The sequence below is a fragment of the Leptinotarsa decemlineata genome, unplaced genomic scaffold (assembly GCF_025532065.1).
Source record: "Leptinotarsa decemlineata unplaced genomic scaffold, Ldec_3_MD MMD2_tig00026282_RagTag_RagTag, whole genome shotgun sequence".
In the NCBI taxonomy this organism is placed as follows: Eukaryota; Metazoa; Arthropoda; class Insecta; order Coleoptera; family Chrysomelidae; genus Leptinotarsa; species Leptinotarsa decemlineata.
The window spans coordinates 22,907,800-22,924,422 of NW_027412668.1; the positions used below are offsets into that span (position 1 = coordinate 22,907,800).

The following is a 16,623-nucleotide window of genomic DNA, read 5'->3' on the forward strand; positions in this document are numbered from 1 at the left end:
TACTGTAGATACTTCGATCTGTAAATGCTTTTTCTTTGTCACTATTTGTGATTAATAATCGAAAAAATGATAAATAAAATTGAATAATCCAAAGAAAAAAAACAACGCCAAAGTGATGTTGGCCATAATTATCCGGTCGATAAGGAAATCTTGAACTTGATTTCATCGACATCTCACGTCGCTTTCTGGGAAAGTCTGTAATCTAAATATTGCGAATTGTCAGTTATCAGCATTAGTGAATGTTGTACCATAATATTTTTCTGGAACATAAACCAGTAGTAAGATTTTAGAGATCTGAATGTATAGCTGTAATAATCAAGTCAAATTGGAGCCAGCTTTCACTTTTCATTATGTAGGCGTTCTATTTATAACAACTTTCTTCGTGATATTCCAACGACAAGAGATTGAAATACATTTTATTTTGCAATAGGCCTTGAGAGATGGTTGAGTGTACAAGGTGTCTCAGAGTATTGAAATATTTATTGTATTGAAGACAATACGTATGACTAATAATATAGCCACTTTTTTTTGAACGAAAAATTGAAAACTACAAATTCCAAACTACTGGTTGAAAGGATCTAAAGCAGACTCGATAACCTCAAAAGTGGAAATTCTCTAAAAGCATAGACCTATTATTGTAAAAAACGTGATCATTAGAATCGGAATTCCTTCCCCAAAGTAACCTATTTTACATATAGTCAGTGGGCATATTTCAAGACTGGCTATAAATCAAATTATCTAAGAACAATTCCTTCAGGCCAGTCTCAACTCCCTACACAGTAGGTTAATGGACTGACACCTATCAGAAAACAACTACTCCCTTGGCTAATACCACGAAGGGCATTAGATTATATCCGACAGGTGTCAGTGCAGGATTTTTCACAGAAGTTATTCCTGCATATGCTGTTGGCGATACAACTGCCGCAATAGATTTTCAATTATTGGAACACACTTGCAGACCGGTTTCGGGCTGTTTGGCCACTCGTCAGTGCAAGGTAGTGTATATCATCAACATAAAGTCGATTATTTCCGATAATTGAAAATCGAATTCCGTCAGAGTATCATTCCTCGAACTAAGCTGAAGCATAGAACAAACAACAGGTTTGTCGTCGCCCCATCTGCCTGTGAACGAGGTAACCAACTGCATATCCGAATAAATACAAGTATGCCCACTGACTATATGTGAAAGTTTTCTTTCCTTATACGAGGAATTGGGCAAATTTCGGATCCATTGCGGCAGTTGTATCGCCAACAGCATATGCAGGAATAACTTCTGTGAAGAATCCTGCACTGACACCTGTCAGATATAATCCAACACCCTTCGTGATATTAGCCAGGGGAGTAGTTGTTTTCTGATAGGTGTCAGTTCATAAACTACAGTGTAGGTGCCTTGAGACTGGCCTGAACGAATTGTTCTTAGATAATTAGCCTATTTTAAATAATATTTGTATAAGAATATGTGTTGACGCTGACAAATGGTTGTAATCAAATAAAAAAAAATACGAGAATTGCTGAGAGAATTAGAATATAATAAATGACAGTCACCCACTCAAAAAGGATCTGGTGTGTTCCTACATTGCCGCAACTTACGTACTAGCTTTTTTTATTTCGAGAGGATTTTAAGCTGTTTTACCCGACCCTCACCCAATAATGAAAGGACTCATGAAAACTTAATAAGATATTTATTATAAAAAATACAAAAAAAATACATTCAGGGATGAACTAACATTGAATACGTAAGAGAAAAGTACGAAGAATCACCAAAAACCTACAATATACTTACTGATACCCAGCAGGATCTACGAAAAGATGTGCTGCATTCTAAAAATGCTCCGGATACGTTTCTGAAGAGTGATCAATGAATACTCATAAATTTCTTGATACTCGCTGGTGATCTTGACCTCCCTTTATATTTATAAATATTCATATTTCATATGCTGAGGTTGCAACTTTAGTCCGGTCACCGTACTTAAAGCAAAATGCATCCGTGCAAGTTTGCGTATTTAGTGATTATTTAAATTTCTATATCCTGTAATCGCATCAATTTTGATGTCTATGAACTTGGAATATCAAAAGATGGAATTGTAAATATGAGTATTTTTATTTCAGAATATTAAAGTTGAGATTGAAACATCTTTCAATTCATGTATTTGCTTTCTGCTTCGATAAGTTTGTTGGGGGTTCAAAAGGTCACCAATATGTCCTGGGACAATCATGTCACTGGAATTGCACAGGCTGCTTCTCCAAAGCTTGAAACACTGTTCCAAACCAGAAAACTGTACACACCTTAGCAACTTTTGATGCTTTATAAAGCTCAGATCAGACCTTCTTTGGAATGTTGTTCTCGTGTAAGAAGCTCCGCCCCTAAGCATACCCTGAAGCTGCTGAATTCCATCCAGTAGATTCATACACCTGATTGGAGAATCGAACATTGATTGTGGAAACACCGAAGAAACCTGGGAGATTTGTCTTTCTTCTATAAATATTTTCACGGGAGGTGTTCAAATGACTTGGCACATTTAATTCCACCAAGAGAGATACATATCGGAAATACGCGACGGACTGTGGCTGCTCATCGTTTTGAAGTTCAACTCAGTACACCTCGAACTTCACTGCTTGAGAACTATTTCATGTGGAGAATTACGTATATGTAGAATAAACTTCCTGAGAACGTTTTTCCACCTTCAAAAACTGTGCTCTCAGAATTGCTCTTGGAGCATTCCACACAAGTCCGATTGAAAGTTTATATTGTGAGTCAGTAGAACCTTCATTAAGTATCCTAAGAAAACAGTTCAGCCTCACATATGCTGCTGCAGTTAAATCTAACCCAGATGACCCTGGGGTTCAGAAATACATTTGCAAAAAGAGAGTGGCAATTCCATTCTACGAGAGACTCCATCGACTCCTTTCCAACTTCTCAATCGACCTGAAATTTTCAACACCTCAAACATTCCAAATCCCCCTCCACGGACCTTTCCAAGCATTAAAATTGAAAAACGGCTCGTTCAATTGGATAAAAATTACACCAACCATAGTCTAATTCACACAACTTTTCAACAACTATTGCAACAATTCGAAGACTGTATCCAAATATACACCGACGCATCCAAATCAGAAAGAGGAGTGGGGGCAGCATTTACCCGTACTGCTGCAATCACTCTTTCAAACTACCAGCAGAAAGCACTGTGGATCACTTTATGCCATATGGAAAGCACTTGAATATGCAGAGAAAAGCGATCATTCAAAATTCTTGGTAATTACCGACTCATTGAGTACACTGGAGGCAATAACGAAGCTAAACCCAGAACACCCCATCATACTTCACATCAAACATAAGCTCCACTCAATCATTGAGAAACGTAAGCATATCCACTTTATGTGGGTTCCATCACATGTTGGTATAGCAGGCAACGAAGGGCCGACCAGCTGGCAAAGGATGCTATTACTAACCCACTCACAGATATTGAAAAAAGAATAGCCCACCCTGACCTGAAACCGTTTTACAAACAAATCCTTACTAATGTATGGCAACAGCAATGGAATGGCTCCAACTCTAAGTTATCAGCAATCAAACCATTGGTCTTACCCTGAAAATCACTTCCAGAAACGAGAAAATTGCAAGTTATCCTGTCACGTCTTCGACTAGGGCATACTCGCCTCACTCATGAATACATCCTCAACGGTAATAACCCTCCAACATGTGAAGTTTGTGACTATGCCATAAGTGTCAAACATATTTTATCTGAGTGCGCATCTTACTACAACGAGAGAATCGAGTACGCTGCTTCAATTGAAGCAGCGTTAGGACAAAATTGTAACTATGAAAAACTAATTGCCTTTCTAAGACGTATAAAGCTGCTGCACCGTATATGAAATTTATTGTAAGAAATCAATACTTTTATGAAATTTGAATTGTCGCCAATAACCCTCGAGGTTGATGCGACATTAAATGAATGTAATTAAAAAAAAAGTTTTTCCAAATGAATTCAATCTCCAGCGATTCAAATCCAACGTGAATCGCTACTTTTGCCTGTAATGCTTGTGTTCTATCCTTTAAAAAATAGATTTGAATTATTTTATGACGATTTTTCATATTTGACAATATCAAGATATACTTACCCCACCTAATTCTTGAATTAGAACAGGCGAAGATCTTAGTTCCACGGAATGGAAAGATGATTTATCCTGTTGGGTATTCATAGGATAACTAAGGATGGTAGGTACATACTCAGTGTAGACACTGTAGTGAAAAAAATCCCTTCTTGAAATTATAGCAAATTTGGACATCTTAGGAATGCCAGACTTAACAAAATTGGTTGTTTAAAAGTTGCTGCACTAGGTGCACATCCTGAAGTTTATGAAGACGTGAAATGCTTTGGAGATATGTTCAAAATTACAATTGTGATTACATTTTTAATTTGTAATTCAATATGATACAATTTTTCGTAAATTTTACTAAATACGAGATTCGATATTTAGATGAAAATGGTAAAAATCTATAGGTTTAGAATCTCTGAAAGACTTCATAAAACACATATTCAGTTTCCTGTCTCTCCAAATAAATCCATTTAATTTCAAATCATATTTGAATTTTATATTGAGTATACAGGGTGTTTCAAATTCGATTCTCACCATTGGGATCTCGGAAACTGTGAGAGATACGAAGACGGTTGAATTGGGGCAAAGTTGCGCATTTATGACTAACAATATGCCGTTGAGAAAGTTCTGAAATTTCGGAAATACCCGGAACAAATTGAAAGTCAAATTTAGAAACATCAAAGTCAAAGCCTATTATGATAAGAATGAATCATTTTCAATATCTCCAATTTTTCGTAAAAAGAATGATAACTTATGATACATCATTGAAAAGATAAAATCTGGTTCTATTCAAAACAGAAAGAAAAAATAAAGTTGATGGTGGTGGCCGGAAGACGAAACGTCGGATAGCAAATCTGAAAACACCATTATGTAGCACGGAAAAAGTGGCAATGTGGAAGTGTAATTTATTTTCGAATCCTTCGAAAAATAAAGCCAGAAATAGCATATTGTTAGTCAGGTAAATGCGCAACTTTGCCCCAATTTAATCATCTTCGTATCTCTCATAGTTTCCGAGATCCCAATGGTGAGAATCGAATTTGAAACACCCTGTATAAGTACTTATACAGGATCTTCCAACAGGAACTTTGATAATTGAACTGACGGCTATTTTGTTGAAGCTACACCTATCAAATTAGTTGTCATTTATTCAGTCTATTTTGCCAAATCGCCATGGACGAATGTAGCATTCAACAACACATGCAGATGATAAAATTGTTTTATCAAAATTGGTGATCTGTTCGGGAGACGTACCGCGCTCTTCGCCCATTTTACGGTCGCCATAATCGTCCTGCCGAGAAGACTATTCGCAACGTGGTGGATAAATTTGAGTCCACTGGTTCAGTAAACGATCGACCAACACCCGCAAGATCTGCCGAAAACATCGCCGCTGTCTGGAGCAGTCGATTTCGCGTCGTGACATGGGCCTGCACACCAAAAAAATTCAACTGACCCAAGAACTGAAGTTAAACGACCATAGACAACGACGTGTGTTCGCTGAATGGACTCTATAGCAGTTGGCAAGTAATTTTCATCGAAAAATCATCTTCAGCGATGAGGCCCATTTCTGGATAAATGGGTACGCGAACAAACAAATTTGAGAATTTGGGACGATATCAATCCACAGATCCAAGAGCATCCAATGCATCCCGAAAAAGTCACTGTTTGGTGTGGATTATGGAATGGCGGTGTCACCGTTCCATTTGCTTAGAACGACGATAGCCAGGCCATCACTATCAACCGCGAGCACTATAGTTCGATGATTACCAACTTCTTTTGGCCTGAATTGTATGATATGGACACCAACGACATGTGGTTTCAACAGGACGGCGCTACGTGCCACACAGCTAATGCCACATTGGATATCCTGCACGAGCGATTTGAGAGCATGGTCATCTCACGTGGAGGTGGTATGAGCTGGCCAACGAGGTCGTGCGATTTGATCCTTTTGGACTTTTTCGTGTGGGTTTTTCTTAAGTCGCGGGTGTATGCGAATAAGCCACAAACCACAGCGGTCCTCAAAACAAATATAACCCATGCCATTCAGCATGGGTTATATTTGAACGATGTTATATTCCTCACATAATGACATCGATAGGTCTTTCAAATGAATACAAATTTCGATGATATCTCACTCACACTTTGTTTTATTTAAATTTAAAGATAGGAAGCACTCAATGAAAAACCCTAGCAACAAACTCATGATCGGACTGACTGGAAAGGATGTATATCAAGTTGACGAGACACTTTTCAAAATTTGTAAAACGGATGATTTCACAATTTGCCGCTATTTATTCGCTAATTAGTTACGGAAGAAAATATTTTTTCGCCCCTTTTTTTTTTAAAAAATACATGTTGTCTCGCTAACTTGATATCAAGTTAGCGATACCACTTTTTTATTATAAATTTTTCCAGAACTTTGACTAGACCATTGGTTTAGTATATTTATTCGCTAATTAGTTGCGGAGAAAAATAATTTTTCGACCCTTTTTTAAAAAATACATGTTGTCTCTCTAACTTGATATCAAGTTATCAATACCACTTTTTCATTATACAGTTTTCCAGAACTTTGACTAGACCATTGGCTTGTTATATTTAGTCGCTAATTAGTTGCGGAGAAAAATATTTTTTCGAATACATGGTGTCTCGCTAACTTGACATCAAGTAGGCGATACGACTTTTTTATTATTAAGTTTTCCAGAACTTTGACATTGGTTTGATATATATATTCGCTAATTAGTTGCGGAGGAAAATATTTGATTTACCTTTTGTTTTAAAAACATCCATACTCTCGCTAACTTGACATCAACTTTTTATTATTGAATTTTTGAGAACTTCAACCAAAATATTTCCTTTTCCTTATTTTGAACACACATTTGAGTTTGCTGCAATTTTGACATTAGTCTAAATGTCGGTCAGATTCGGGTAACACAAACTCTCATTCCGGTACAAACCAACAACCTCCGCTCTATACAGAATCTACCTCAAGGCAGGACACGAAATTGAAAAAACTCTCGAAATATCACCAAGGGTGAGGGGGGATGTACAAATAAAAGTTATTGACAAATTGCCTTATGACCTATACCCTATACTGCCTTAGTCACTTAGTTTTGAAGAAAGTCTCGATACTTCGTGGCCTGAGGACAATGTACTTGTCACTTGCCATAAATGTACTATTGTATGTAAAATGGTCAAATAAAATACTCTACTCTATTCTACAATATTGAATATATTCTTTGTTTTATGCACTTGAAGATATTTTGAATATTTTTATCAAAAAAATACATATGATTTTGACTAGAGGGAAAGTAATTCACAACATCACCAAGCATCACCAGAGGGAGATGAGGGGGGCTTAAAAAGTTAATAAAAATATCACTTGATTAATGGACGACCCCGAAGTGCCGAAACAGCTCTCTAATATATTACGTGATCTATTAAAATTGATCGGTTAATGTAGTAATGTAATGGTGGAAAAATAATTGATTTTTGTGTATGTTAAATTAGGCTGATTTCATATTTGGTAGCAGAACCTTCGAAAAACAAATCAATTACCTAATGAATCAATTTAAAGCCGAATTCAGGAGGGGTTCGTGAACACCCCAATTTTTTTGTTAGTAGTCATATAATGTCAAGTCTTAGTATTTCTGGATGAACATTTCATTTTCATATTTTCAACCATGTTTGTTTCAATGTGTTAATGAAGGAGCCTTAAATGAGCCTAAAATTATTGCATATTCAAAATTTCTAAAAAATGAAGGACTTAAATTTGGTTCTGCTAGCTTAACGGTTAAGCCAGCAGAACCCAACATTTTTTCAAGAATTTTCAAGAAATAGAACACCTGGATATTCGGCGATATAAGGGAAAACATGTACCTAAAATGAGCCTGAAATTATGATGGAATCCGATTTGACAAAATGTTTTTTATAAGGGTGGGTTTTGCTAGCTTAACGTTAAGCTAGCAGTTAAGCTAACGTTACTAACTAGCATATCTACGTTAAACGAAGAGCAAAAAATTTGGCAATAAAATACAAAATTAGCCTAAAATTAGACTTAAATTATGGCCTGAAAATAAATATAAAATTCTAAAGTGGTTCTGCTAACTTAACAGGGGTGACAAATTAGCAAGACGACGGGAAATTATAATATTTTCCTTCGCAAGTAATTCGCTAATAACTAGAACATGCTAATGGTGTAGTCAAAGATCTGGAAAACTCAATAATAAAAAATCAGTGAGAAAACAGCCACGATTCAATTTCAATAAAATGTTCGTGGATGAAAACTTCATCTGGAGAATTCTATCTAAACTATATAGTTGATCAAAGCTCATATGTCAGACTTTCTGTAGGGCAGAAAATGAACCCACACTCTTGTTTTTATTATTTAGTAATTCTCTCAAAACTTTCGTGGGTGTGACTTTTTTCTCATCAACATATATTATATTATTTACTAAACAAATTCCGTTAGTCAAATTACTTTGTCAAATTACGGACAAAACATCAACCTCCATCCCTGTTTTCATTCATTTCCAAATAACATTTGTGAATTCATTTTTTTTATTCTATCCACGAATGTTTGGAAGGAGTTATCAATGTTTGTTGAAAATAGATGAAAACAGGGATGATTTAATGCCTGACAAAATAAATTTGACATGTGTAACTTATTTATAATATGTAATATAATATATGTTAATGAGAAACAATTTACATCCACGAATGTTTTGAGAGAGTAATGGATTAATAAAAACATGGTGAAGGTTGATTTTCTGTCCTACAAATGGTCTGACATTAAAGTCCGACATCTGACGAAAAATGTCAATGTCATCGGAGTAAATTTTAGGTAATTTTAATTCATGGGAGATCTCTCGCATCGCATCGGTTCGACAAATCCATGTAGATTCTCAAACAAAGAGTAAGTCAAATATTTCCTTCCGCAACTAATTAGCGAATGAATATACCAAACCAATGTTCTAGTCAAAGTTCTGGAAAACTTTATAATAAAGAAGTGGTATCGCTAACTTGATATCAAGTATTTTTTAAATAAAAGGAACGAAAAAATATTTTTTCCGCAACTAATTAGCGAATAAATATACTAAACCAATGGTCTAGTCAAAGTTTTGAAAAACTTAATAATAAAAAAGTCGTATCGCTAACTTGATATCAAGTTAGCGAGACAACATGTATTTTTCAAATAAAGCGGCGAAAAAATATTTTCCTCCGCAACTAATTAGCGAATAAATATACTAAACCAATGGTCTAGTCAAAGTTCTGGAAAACTTAATAATAAAAAAGTCGTATTGCTAACTTGATATCAAGTTAGCGAGACAACATGGGGCGAAAGAATATTTTGTTCCGCAACTAATTAGTGAATAAATAGCGGCAAATTATGAAATCATTCGTTTTGCAAATTTCGAAAAGTGTCTCGTCAACTTGATATACGTCTGGAAAGGCCCTGGTGACGGGTCACTGCCAACGAGCCTGAGATGAAGTAGTTGGAAAGAGGCAGCTTTTCACAAGCCGTGGATATCTAAGGTTGGGTGTCCAGGCTGGCAAATTCCACCTCGACTATATGGCCAGTCCGACCATGAAAAAACTTTCACCTTTTCCATGTTATAGTTTTATATTTCGAATATAAAACATCACCCAAGGCAATACATAATGTATATTAATATGAAAGTATTTAAATGCGCATCTCGCTAACGGAGTTGTCATCATCAGGAGATGACTAAATCTCAGTTATAGTTGATAATTGCGAAGGGCTTACCGCACTCGAGAACTTTTATTTTTCATCAAAAGATGGTTGACATAGTTTTCATGCCGTTGAAGTTATAAAAACCTTTCTGATACTCTCCTGATCGTCATATCACAATCAGTAGTTATTTAGTAAATTTAAACATTATTAGTGACAGTCGTATCCACCGAATCAACTAATGGATATCCTACTTCGCAATTTGTTAACAAAAAACTGAAGATTTTATTCATTACATCTGATTATATTCTGACATTGACATAATCGTGCTACCCGTACCATAAAATATAGGTTTCAAAGTCAATGAATGTTGGTATTATTTATGATAAATATATACCCATATCCATTGAAAATAATTAGGAACTGAAGGTTATGGATTTATTCGATAAAAGTTTCATTAAATTTAAATGTTATGTCAACTTCAAATAATCATAAACGCACTTAGATCATCCCATTTGAACTTGATTCAAGAAACTCGTTTTAGTAGTGGCCTTCGATTGACTTCCCATTTTATAATTTCTCATCTGAAAGTGGGCAGTTGGGTCAATATGTGTTTTTAATTTTTCGGTTGAACCCCACATCTCTGGTTATCGCTACAAAACTGTTTATTTTATTTTGCAGATAGAGCGGTGTTTATTTGGGAGACTAAGGATTTAACTCAAAGAGAAAGAAAATCTCTTCGCATCAATATAGAATTTGATTTTGCCACTCTAATAAAGTGGAGCCCTGATTCCAAGGCCTTCATCATAAACAAATTCAACGAAAATACCATAGAAGTTTACAAAGTGGAGAAAAAGAAGGATGGCTGGCTGCAGGCTAGCAAAGCCCTTTCATTTCCAAAGGTAAGAAGGATCCATAATCTATGAGGAAAGGATTTCTACCTAATGTTACTAAAAATAAAGTTAACCAATTATCTACATCAACAATTCGTTCAGGCCAGTCTCTACTCACCTACCCTGTAAGTTAATGGACTGACACCTATCAGAAAACAACTACTCCCCTGGCAAATACCACGAAGGGCGTTGATTTATGTCCTACAGGTGTCAGTGCAGGAATCTTCACAGAAGTATTTCCTGCATATGATGTTGGCGATACAACTGCCGGAATCGATTTTCAATTACTGGAACGAACACACTTGCAGACCGGTTTCGGGCTCTCGTCAGTGCAATGTAGTTGCCATCATCAACATAGAGTCGATGATTATTATGGAATGATAATTATGGAATATCATGAATATGGGATATCATGAATATGTTGATGATGGCAACTACATTGCACTGACGAGAGGCCAAATAGTCCGAAACCGTTCTGCAAGTGTGCCCGTTCTAGTAATTGAAAATCGATTCCGGCAGTTGTATCGCCAACATCATATGCAGGAAATACTTTTGTGATATTGAAACTGATACTGCACTGACACCTGTCAGATATTATGCAACGCCGTTCGTGGTATTAGCCAGGGGAGTAGTAGTTTTCTGATAGGTGTCAGTCCATTATCCTATAGTATATGTGAGTGGAGACTGGCCTGAACGAATTGTTCTTGTAGATATTTGGATGTACCAAGTCTTCAAGTATGCCTGCAGACTATATGTGTTAACGTCTGTATAAACACTATTTTCATGGAAAATTTTCAAACCGACTCATTAACGCTAAACCTTTCATAAAGAGGATTAACGTTATAAAACCGAATTTAATGAGTCGTATAAACACATACTTTGAACTGCGATCATTTAAAGACACACAAATTCCCTAAATTGTCAGAAACTTTTTTTTTATTGACTTATGAAACGGATCGTCTGGGATAAAGATGAAACATCCGTCTGCTAGACTCAATAAGAAGAAGGCAAGTGGTATGAAATTAGACGGATAAACCGACAAACATATGCAAACAAATTTCAGAACATTAAAATGTACGTTTTCTGTTGAAAAAATAATGTGAATGTTCAAATTTTGCGTGCTACGTACTTTCGATTAACGATTTTTTAATTTTTTTTTGTTGGTATACTTGTCTAGTTTGAGCTGTTTAGAATGTTTAATTTGTTGGTGAGAGGCAGAAAAGTGTTTTGCGTATTCTGCGATTTTTAGCTATAAAAAAAAATTGATCAATGAATTTGTATCAAACTAGTACTATGTTGCTGTATCACTGCTGTTCCAATGTTTTGACAGAATCAGGATCAACAAACTTAGGCGTGCGCAGCGTTATAGAACAGTGCCTTCAAAAAATTGTTCTGCAGCGCCATCTAGTGGCGAGTTACAGAAAAATTGATAGCCTAAAAACCTTCTCTATGAAAAATTACTTATACATGTCAAGTTTCATCACGATCGGTTGAGCGATGTAGAAGTTTATCACTTACCAACCAACCAACCAACAAACATCCATTTTTATATATTAGATTTTGTGTAAAAATTTGAATTAAGTGCTCAAAAACACTGGAAATGTTGACAGTGGCTACGGTAATTGTACTCCGAGTCAGAAAAACTAGTGGTACAAGCGTTTCACAGAAAGTCGAGAAGATGTGAATGAAGACGCTCGACCTGAACGCCCAAGCACATCAACAACCGATGAAAATGGTAATGGAGAATTCTCGAATCATTATTTGAGAAGTTGTTGAGGATATTGGCATATCGTTTGGCTAATGCCAAGCAATTTTTTCGGAAATTTTGGACATGAAACGTGTGGCAGCGAAGTTCGTTGCAAAATTGCTAAATTTTGACCAAAACAACCGACGCATGAGCATCCCCAAGAATTATTGAACGACGTCAACGGCGATACAGATTTGCTTAAAATGGTCATAACTGTTGACGAATCATGGTTATGACATCGAAACCAAAGTCCAATTGTCCCGATGGAAGAGCCAAATAAAGCCAAGACCAAAAAAGCACGACAAGTTCGATCAGATGTCAAAGTTTTGCTCATTGATTTCTTCGATTACCGTGGCCTAGTGCATCAGGAGTTAATGCCACATGGTCGTGCGGTCAATAAGGAGTATTATCTTGAAGTTATGCGCTGCTTGCGAGAACCAATACGAAGAAAACTTCCGGTATTATGGAAAAACAATTCATGGCTTTTTCATAACGATAATGCAACTGCTCACTCGTCATTGCTTAGTTTGTTAGTAATTTTGTTGCCAAGGACAACAACGTAATCATACCTAAGCCACCGTATTCACCAGATTTGCCCCCCTACAACTTTTTTTTTGTTTCCAATATTGAAGAGACCGATGAAAGGACAGCGTTTTGCGACGATTTGAGAGATGAAAACCGAATTGCTGAGAGAGCACAAGGGCATACCAAAAAGTGCATATCAGAACTTCTTCGAGGCTTGAAAAAAACGCTGGAATAAGTGTATATCCGAGGAAAACTACTTTGAAGGGGACAAAATGGAAATTGATGACTAAATGAATATTTTTTGAGAAAAATGAAAATTCTTCTTATTTCCAACAGACAGCTTATGGCATTGTGGATTGTTAACTGGATATCGTTGAGTGGTTTTTTCCTGAAAAGCAACTTCAAAGTAGGATGCAAATTGTTCAGTAACTCAATTTGTTTTTTCTATCGTTGCTGTTGCTATTGGAATCATCTACACTCTCTATAATGGTGGAATTTGTGAAATTTTGACTAACGGCTTTATTCACTGATCTTAAAGATCTGGAACAACTGAGATTCGCAAAGAATTTGTTTCTAATTTTCTAGTCGTGAAGGTCTTTACATTATTTCATTTTTGATTTGCATTTGTTGTGATCATTAACAAACCTGATATGATTTTTGAAACTGTAATTTTTGCGACACTCTCAGTAGGTTAAAATTTTAGATGCAACAGATAAACTGTGGTTTGTCACTAACACGTAGATGGCACTAGTTTTGTTGCATTCAACACTTTTTCAGTTAGTACTAACCTTTAAAAAAAAGCTGTTGAAGTTTTATGACATTCTAATCTTATATTTTGTGAGTTGTTGTGCTGAGAGTGACACTACTTTCGTTATTTTCAAAACAATGGATCAAAAACAATTTCGTGTTTTAATTTTACTCTGCTTCTTGATGAAAAAAATACCATTCAAGCGAAGCAGTGGCTTGAGAAGTATTATAAGGACTCCGCTCCATCAGAAACAACAATCAAACGTTGGTTTGCCGATGATACAAAACTCAGTCGACGTCCAAATGAGGCAGTAACACCAAAAAACAATAAAAAAATCCTCGAAATCGTTTTGAATGATCGAAAAGTGAAGTTGTTTGAGTTAGCTGACATTTTAAAGATATCAAAAGAACATGTTGGCTTTATGGTGCATGAGCATTTGACTAAGAGAAAGCTTTGTTCAAAGTGAGCTCAGTGTTGACCAAAAACAAGAACGTGTTGATGATTCTGAGAAGTGTTGGGCCATGTTTGAACATAACAAACCGGAATTTTTGCGTCGATGTGTGACAGTGGATGAAACATGGATCTATCACTTCGAATTCAAAACGATCGACATCTGATTGAAGAGCGACTGGTGAACCTCGTCCAAAGCGCCCGAAAGCACAACAATTGGCTAGAAAGGTTATGGCCTCGCTATTTTGGGATGTGCGTAGTGTAATATTCATTGACTATCTTGAAAAGGGAAATACCAACAACAGTGAATATTATATAGCGTTATTGAAGCGTTTGAAGGCCGAAGTTGCAAAGAAACGACTGCGTATGGCAAGAAAAAAAACTTGTTTCATCAAGACAACGCACCGTGTCACAAGTCAATCAAATCAATTGCAAAACTACATGAATTGAACTTCGAATTGCTCCCACATCCACCGTATTCGCCTGATTTTGCTCCCAGTCACTACTGACTTTTCACAGACCTCAAAAAAATGTTCGACGGCAGGAAATTTCGCTCGAATGAAGAGGTTATTGCTGAAACTGTGGCCTATTTTGAGGCAAAAGTTGAATCGTTCTACAAAAGTGGTATTGAAATGTTAGAGCGGCGCTGGAATGATAGCGTGGCTCTTGATGGAGATTACATTGATGAATAAAGCCAATTTTGAACAAAAAAACGTGTTTTCTTTCTTAGGCCCGGGACTTTTAGCCCATCCGTGCTGAGATAACCTGGAGATCCGATTGGATAGCTGTTTTACCTCCGAAGAATTTTGACCCTGAAAGATCGCCATCGTGCATTTTTTTTTATTCTGTTCCTATCCTTGAAACTCGAAACAAACGTCACAGCTCCCAAAAATTAGCTTGAAAACTACTTCACTCTACCTAAGCTATTACAATGGAATCTTCCAAAGCGACGACGGGTGGGACCAGCATATGGTAGTAGCGATCCGATCATGTTTTGCAAAGGTAGGCCTGCCGCTCCGACTTCTCATTGAAAATTTACACGAAACACTAATGAATTATAGGTACACATAAACCGTCCACTTGAATCCCAAGTACATTTCTGAACAGATTTTAAAGGATTTTAGTGTTAAATCTAATCAATTAAACCCCAACAACTGGTTTAAATCAAATGTAGGGAACTGAGGATCCATTCCTAGCAGCATAAACCGATAAATACCTTTCTTGATATAGTGAAAATCGTAACCTGTAAATAACATGACTTTAATCTCTATTTCATACTGTTACATTTGGGAACCTACAATTTAACAAGAAAAAACTGCACCACAAACTGAAATTTTCTTTGACAATTTAGTATAGTAATTTCAGTTGGAACAAGACATTAAGAATATCAATTAAGCTCGAATTATTCTAAATGCCCCATTTTTGTAATCTTTGGGAAGGACTCACTCAGCTGTAAGTTTCAATATCAAGACACAGTATACTTATACAGTAACTCCACTCCGGGTGATTTTTTGTTTGAATTTTCTACACGCATACCCAGGAGTTGCAGTCTGAGGTCTGCGCAAACGACGAGTTCAAGACAGGCACGCAATCCTTCTATAGTTGACGAATTTCATGAGTTCCACCTAACCTACTGAAAATTTTTTTTGTTTTCTGAATAAAGTGTATTAAAAACCTGAGGTGACTTCTTATTTAAGGAAGGTAGAATTAAACTATCGAAAGCTTAACGAAAATAAGGAGCCTTCTTTGACCTAGTACCAAAAATTCTCACTGCAAACCCACTAAAGCTTTTCCAGATACACTATAGGCTATATAGTTTTATTTTTTTCTACTGTACCTACTTATCAGTCAGGTCAGGAGGAAAAACGTTCTTAAAATTATTTAGGGACTGTAGAACAAACGCAAACATTCATTTTGGAAATGTCTATACCTTTGTATACATTGCATGGCAAGTGTCTGACAAAACAAATACTTCTCGGGCAACTATCCCAACAGATGTTGAATTATATCTCGGACATATGTGCAAAGATCCTTTCTTTGAAGGAACAACTCTGCAAGAGCTCTCTAGGAGGAATACCGAGTTCCTGTGTGTATACAACCGTGATAGCATGGCCTGCACTGATGAGGAATACTCCAAACGGTCCGCAGTTGGTTCCTTGTTCGAATCAGGCGAAGTCCCACTATTTGTTCTAGAGAGCTGTTGCAAAGTTGTTTCTCCAAAGTGAGAATATTTGCACTTATGTCTGAGGAGACTTGGATTCCGAAACGTTAACAGTCGTAAGGTATTTTTGATAGTCGAATTTACATTATATATTAAAAGTTGCTGACTAATAGGACATGTTTCATTTAGAATAAGTGTTTTTAATCAACACAGCAACTTTTATAGATTCCAGTATCAATTGTACATTTATCATTATATGTCGAGTTATTAGCTAAAGAAGTAGTTGTTTTCTGTCAGAAAACATATATAAAGATA

The 16,623-nt window shown here is 36.2% G+C and overlaps 1 protein-coding gene across 1 annotated transcript in view; it reads left to right on the plus strand.

Moving 5' to 3' along the window:
* LOC111514920 (transducin beta-like protein 2) overlaps positions 1-16,623 on the plus strand; it is a 72,473-nt gene that overhangs the window by 41,264 nt on the left and 14,586 nt on the right. Inside the window, exon 3 of the mRNA XM_074180077.1 lies at positions 10,466-10,686. Within this exon, the coding sequence (XP_074036178.1) occupies positions 10,466-10,686 (221 nt within the window). The remainder of the gene's footprint in view (positions 1-10,465; positions 10,687-16,623) is intronic.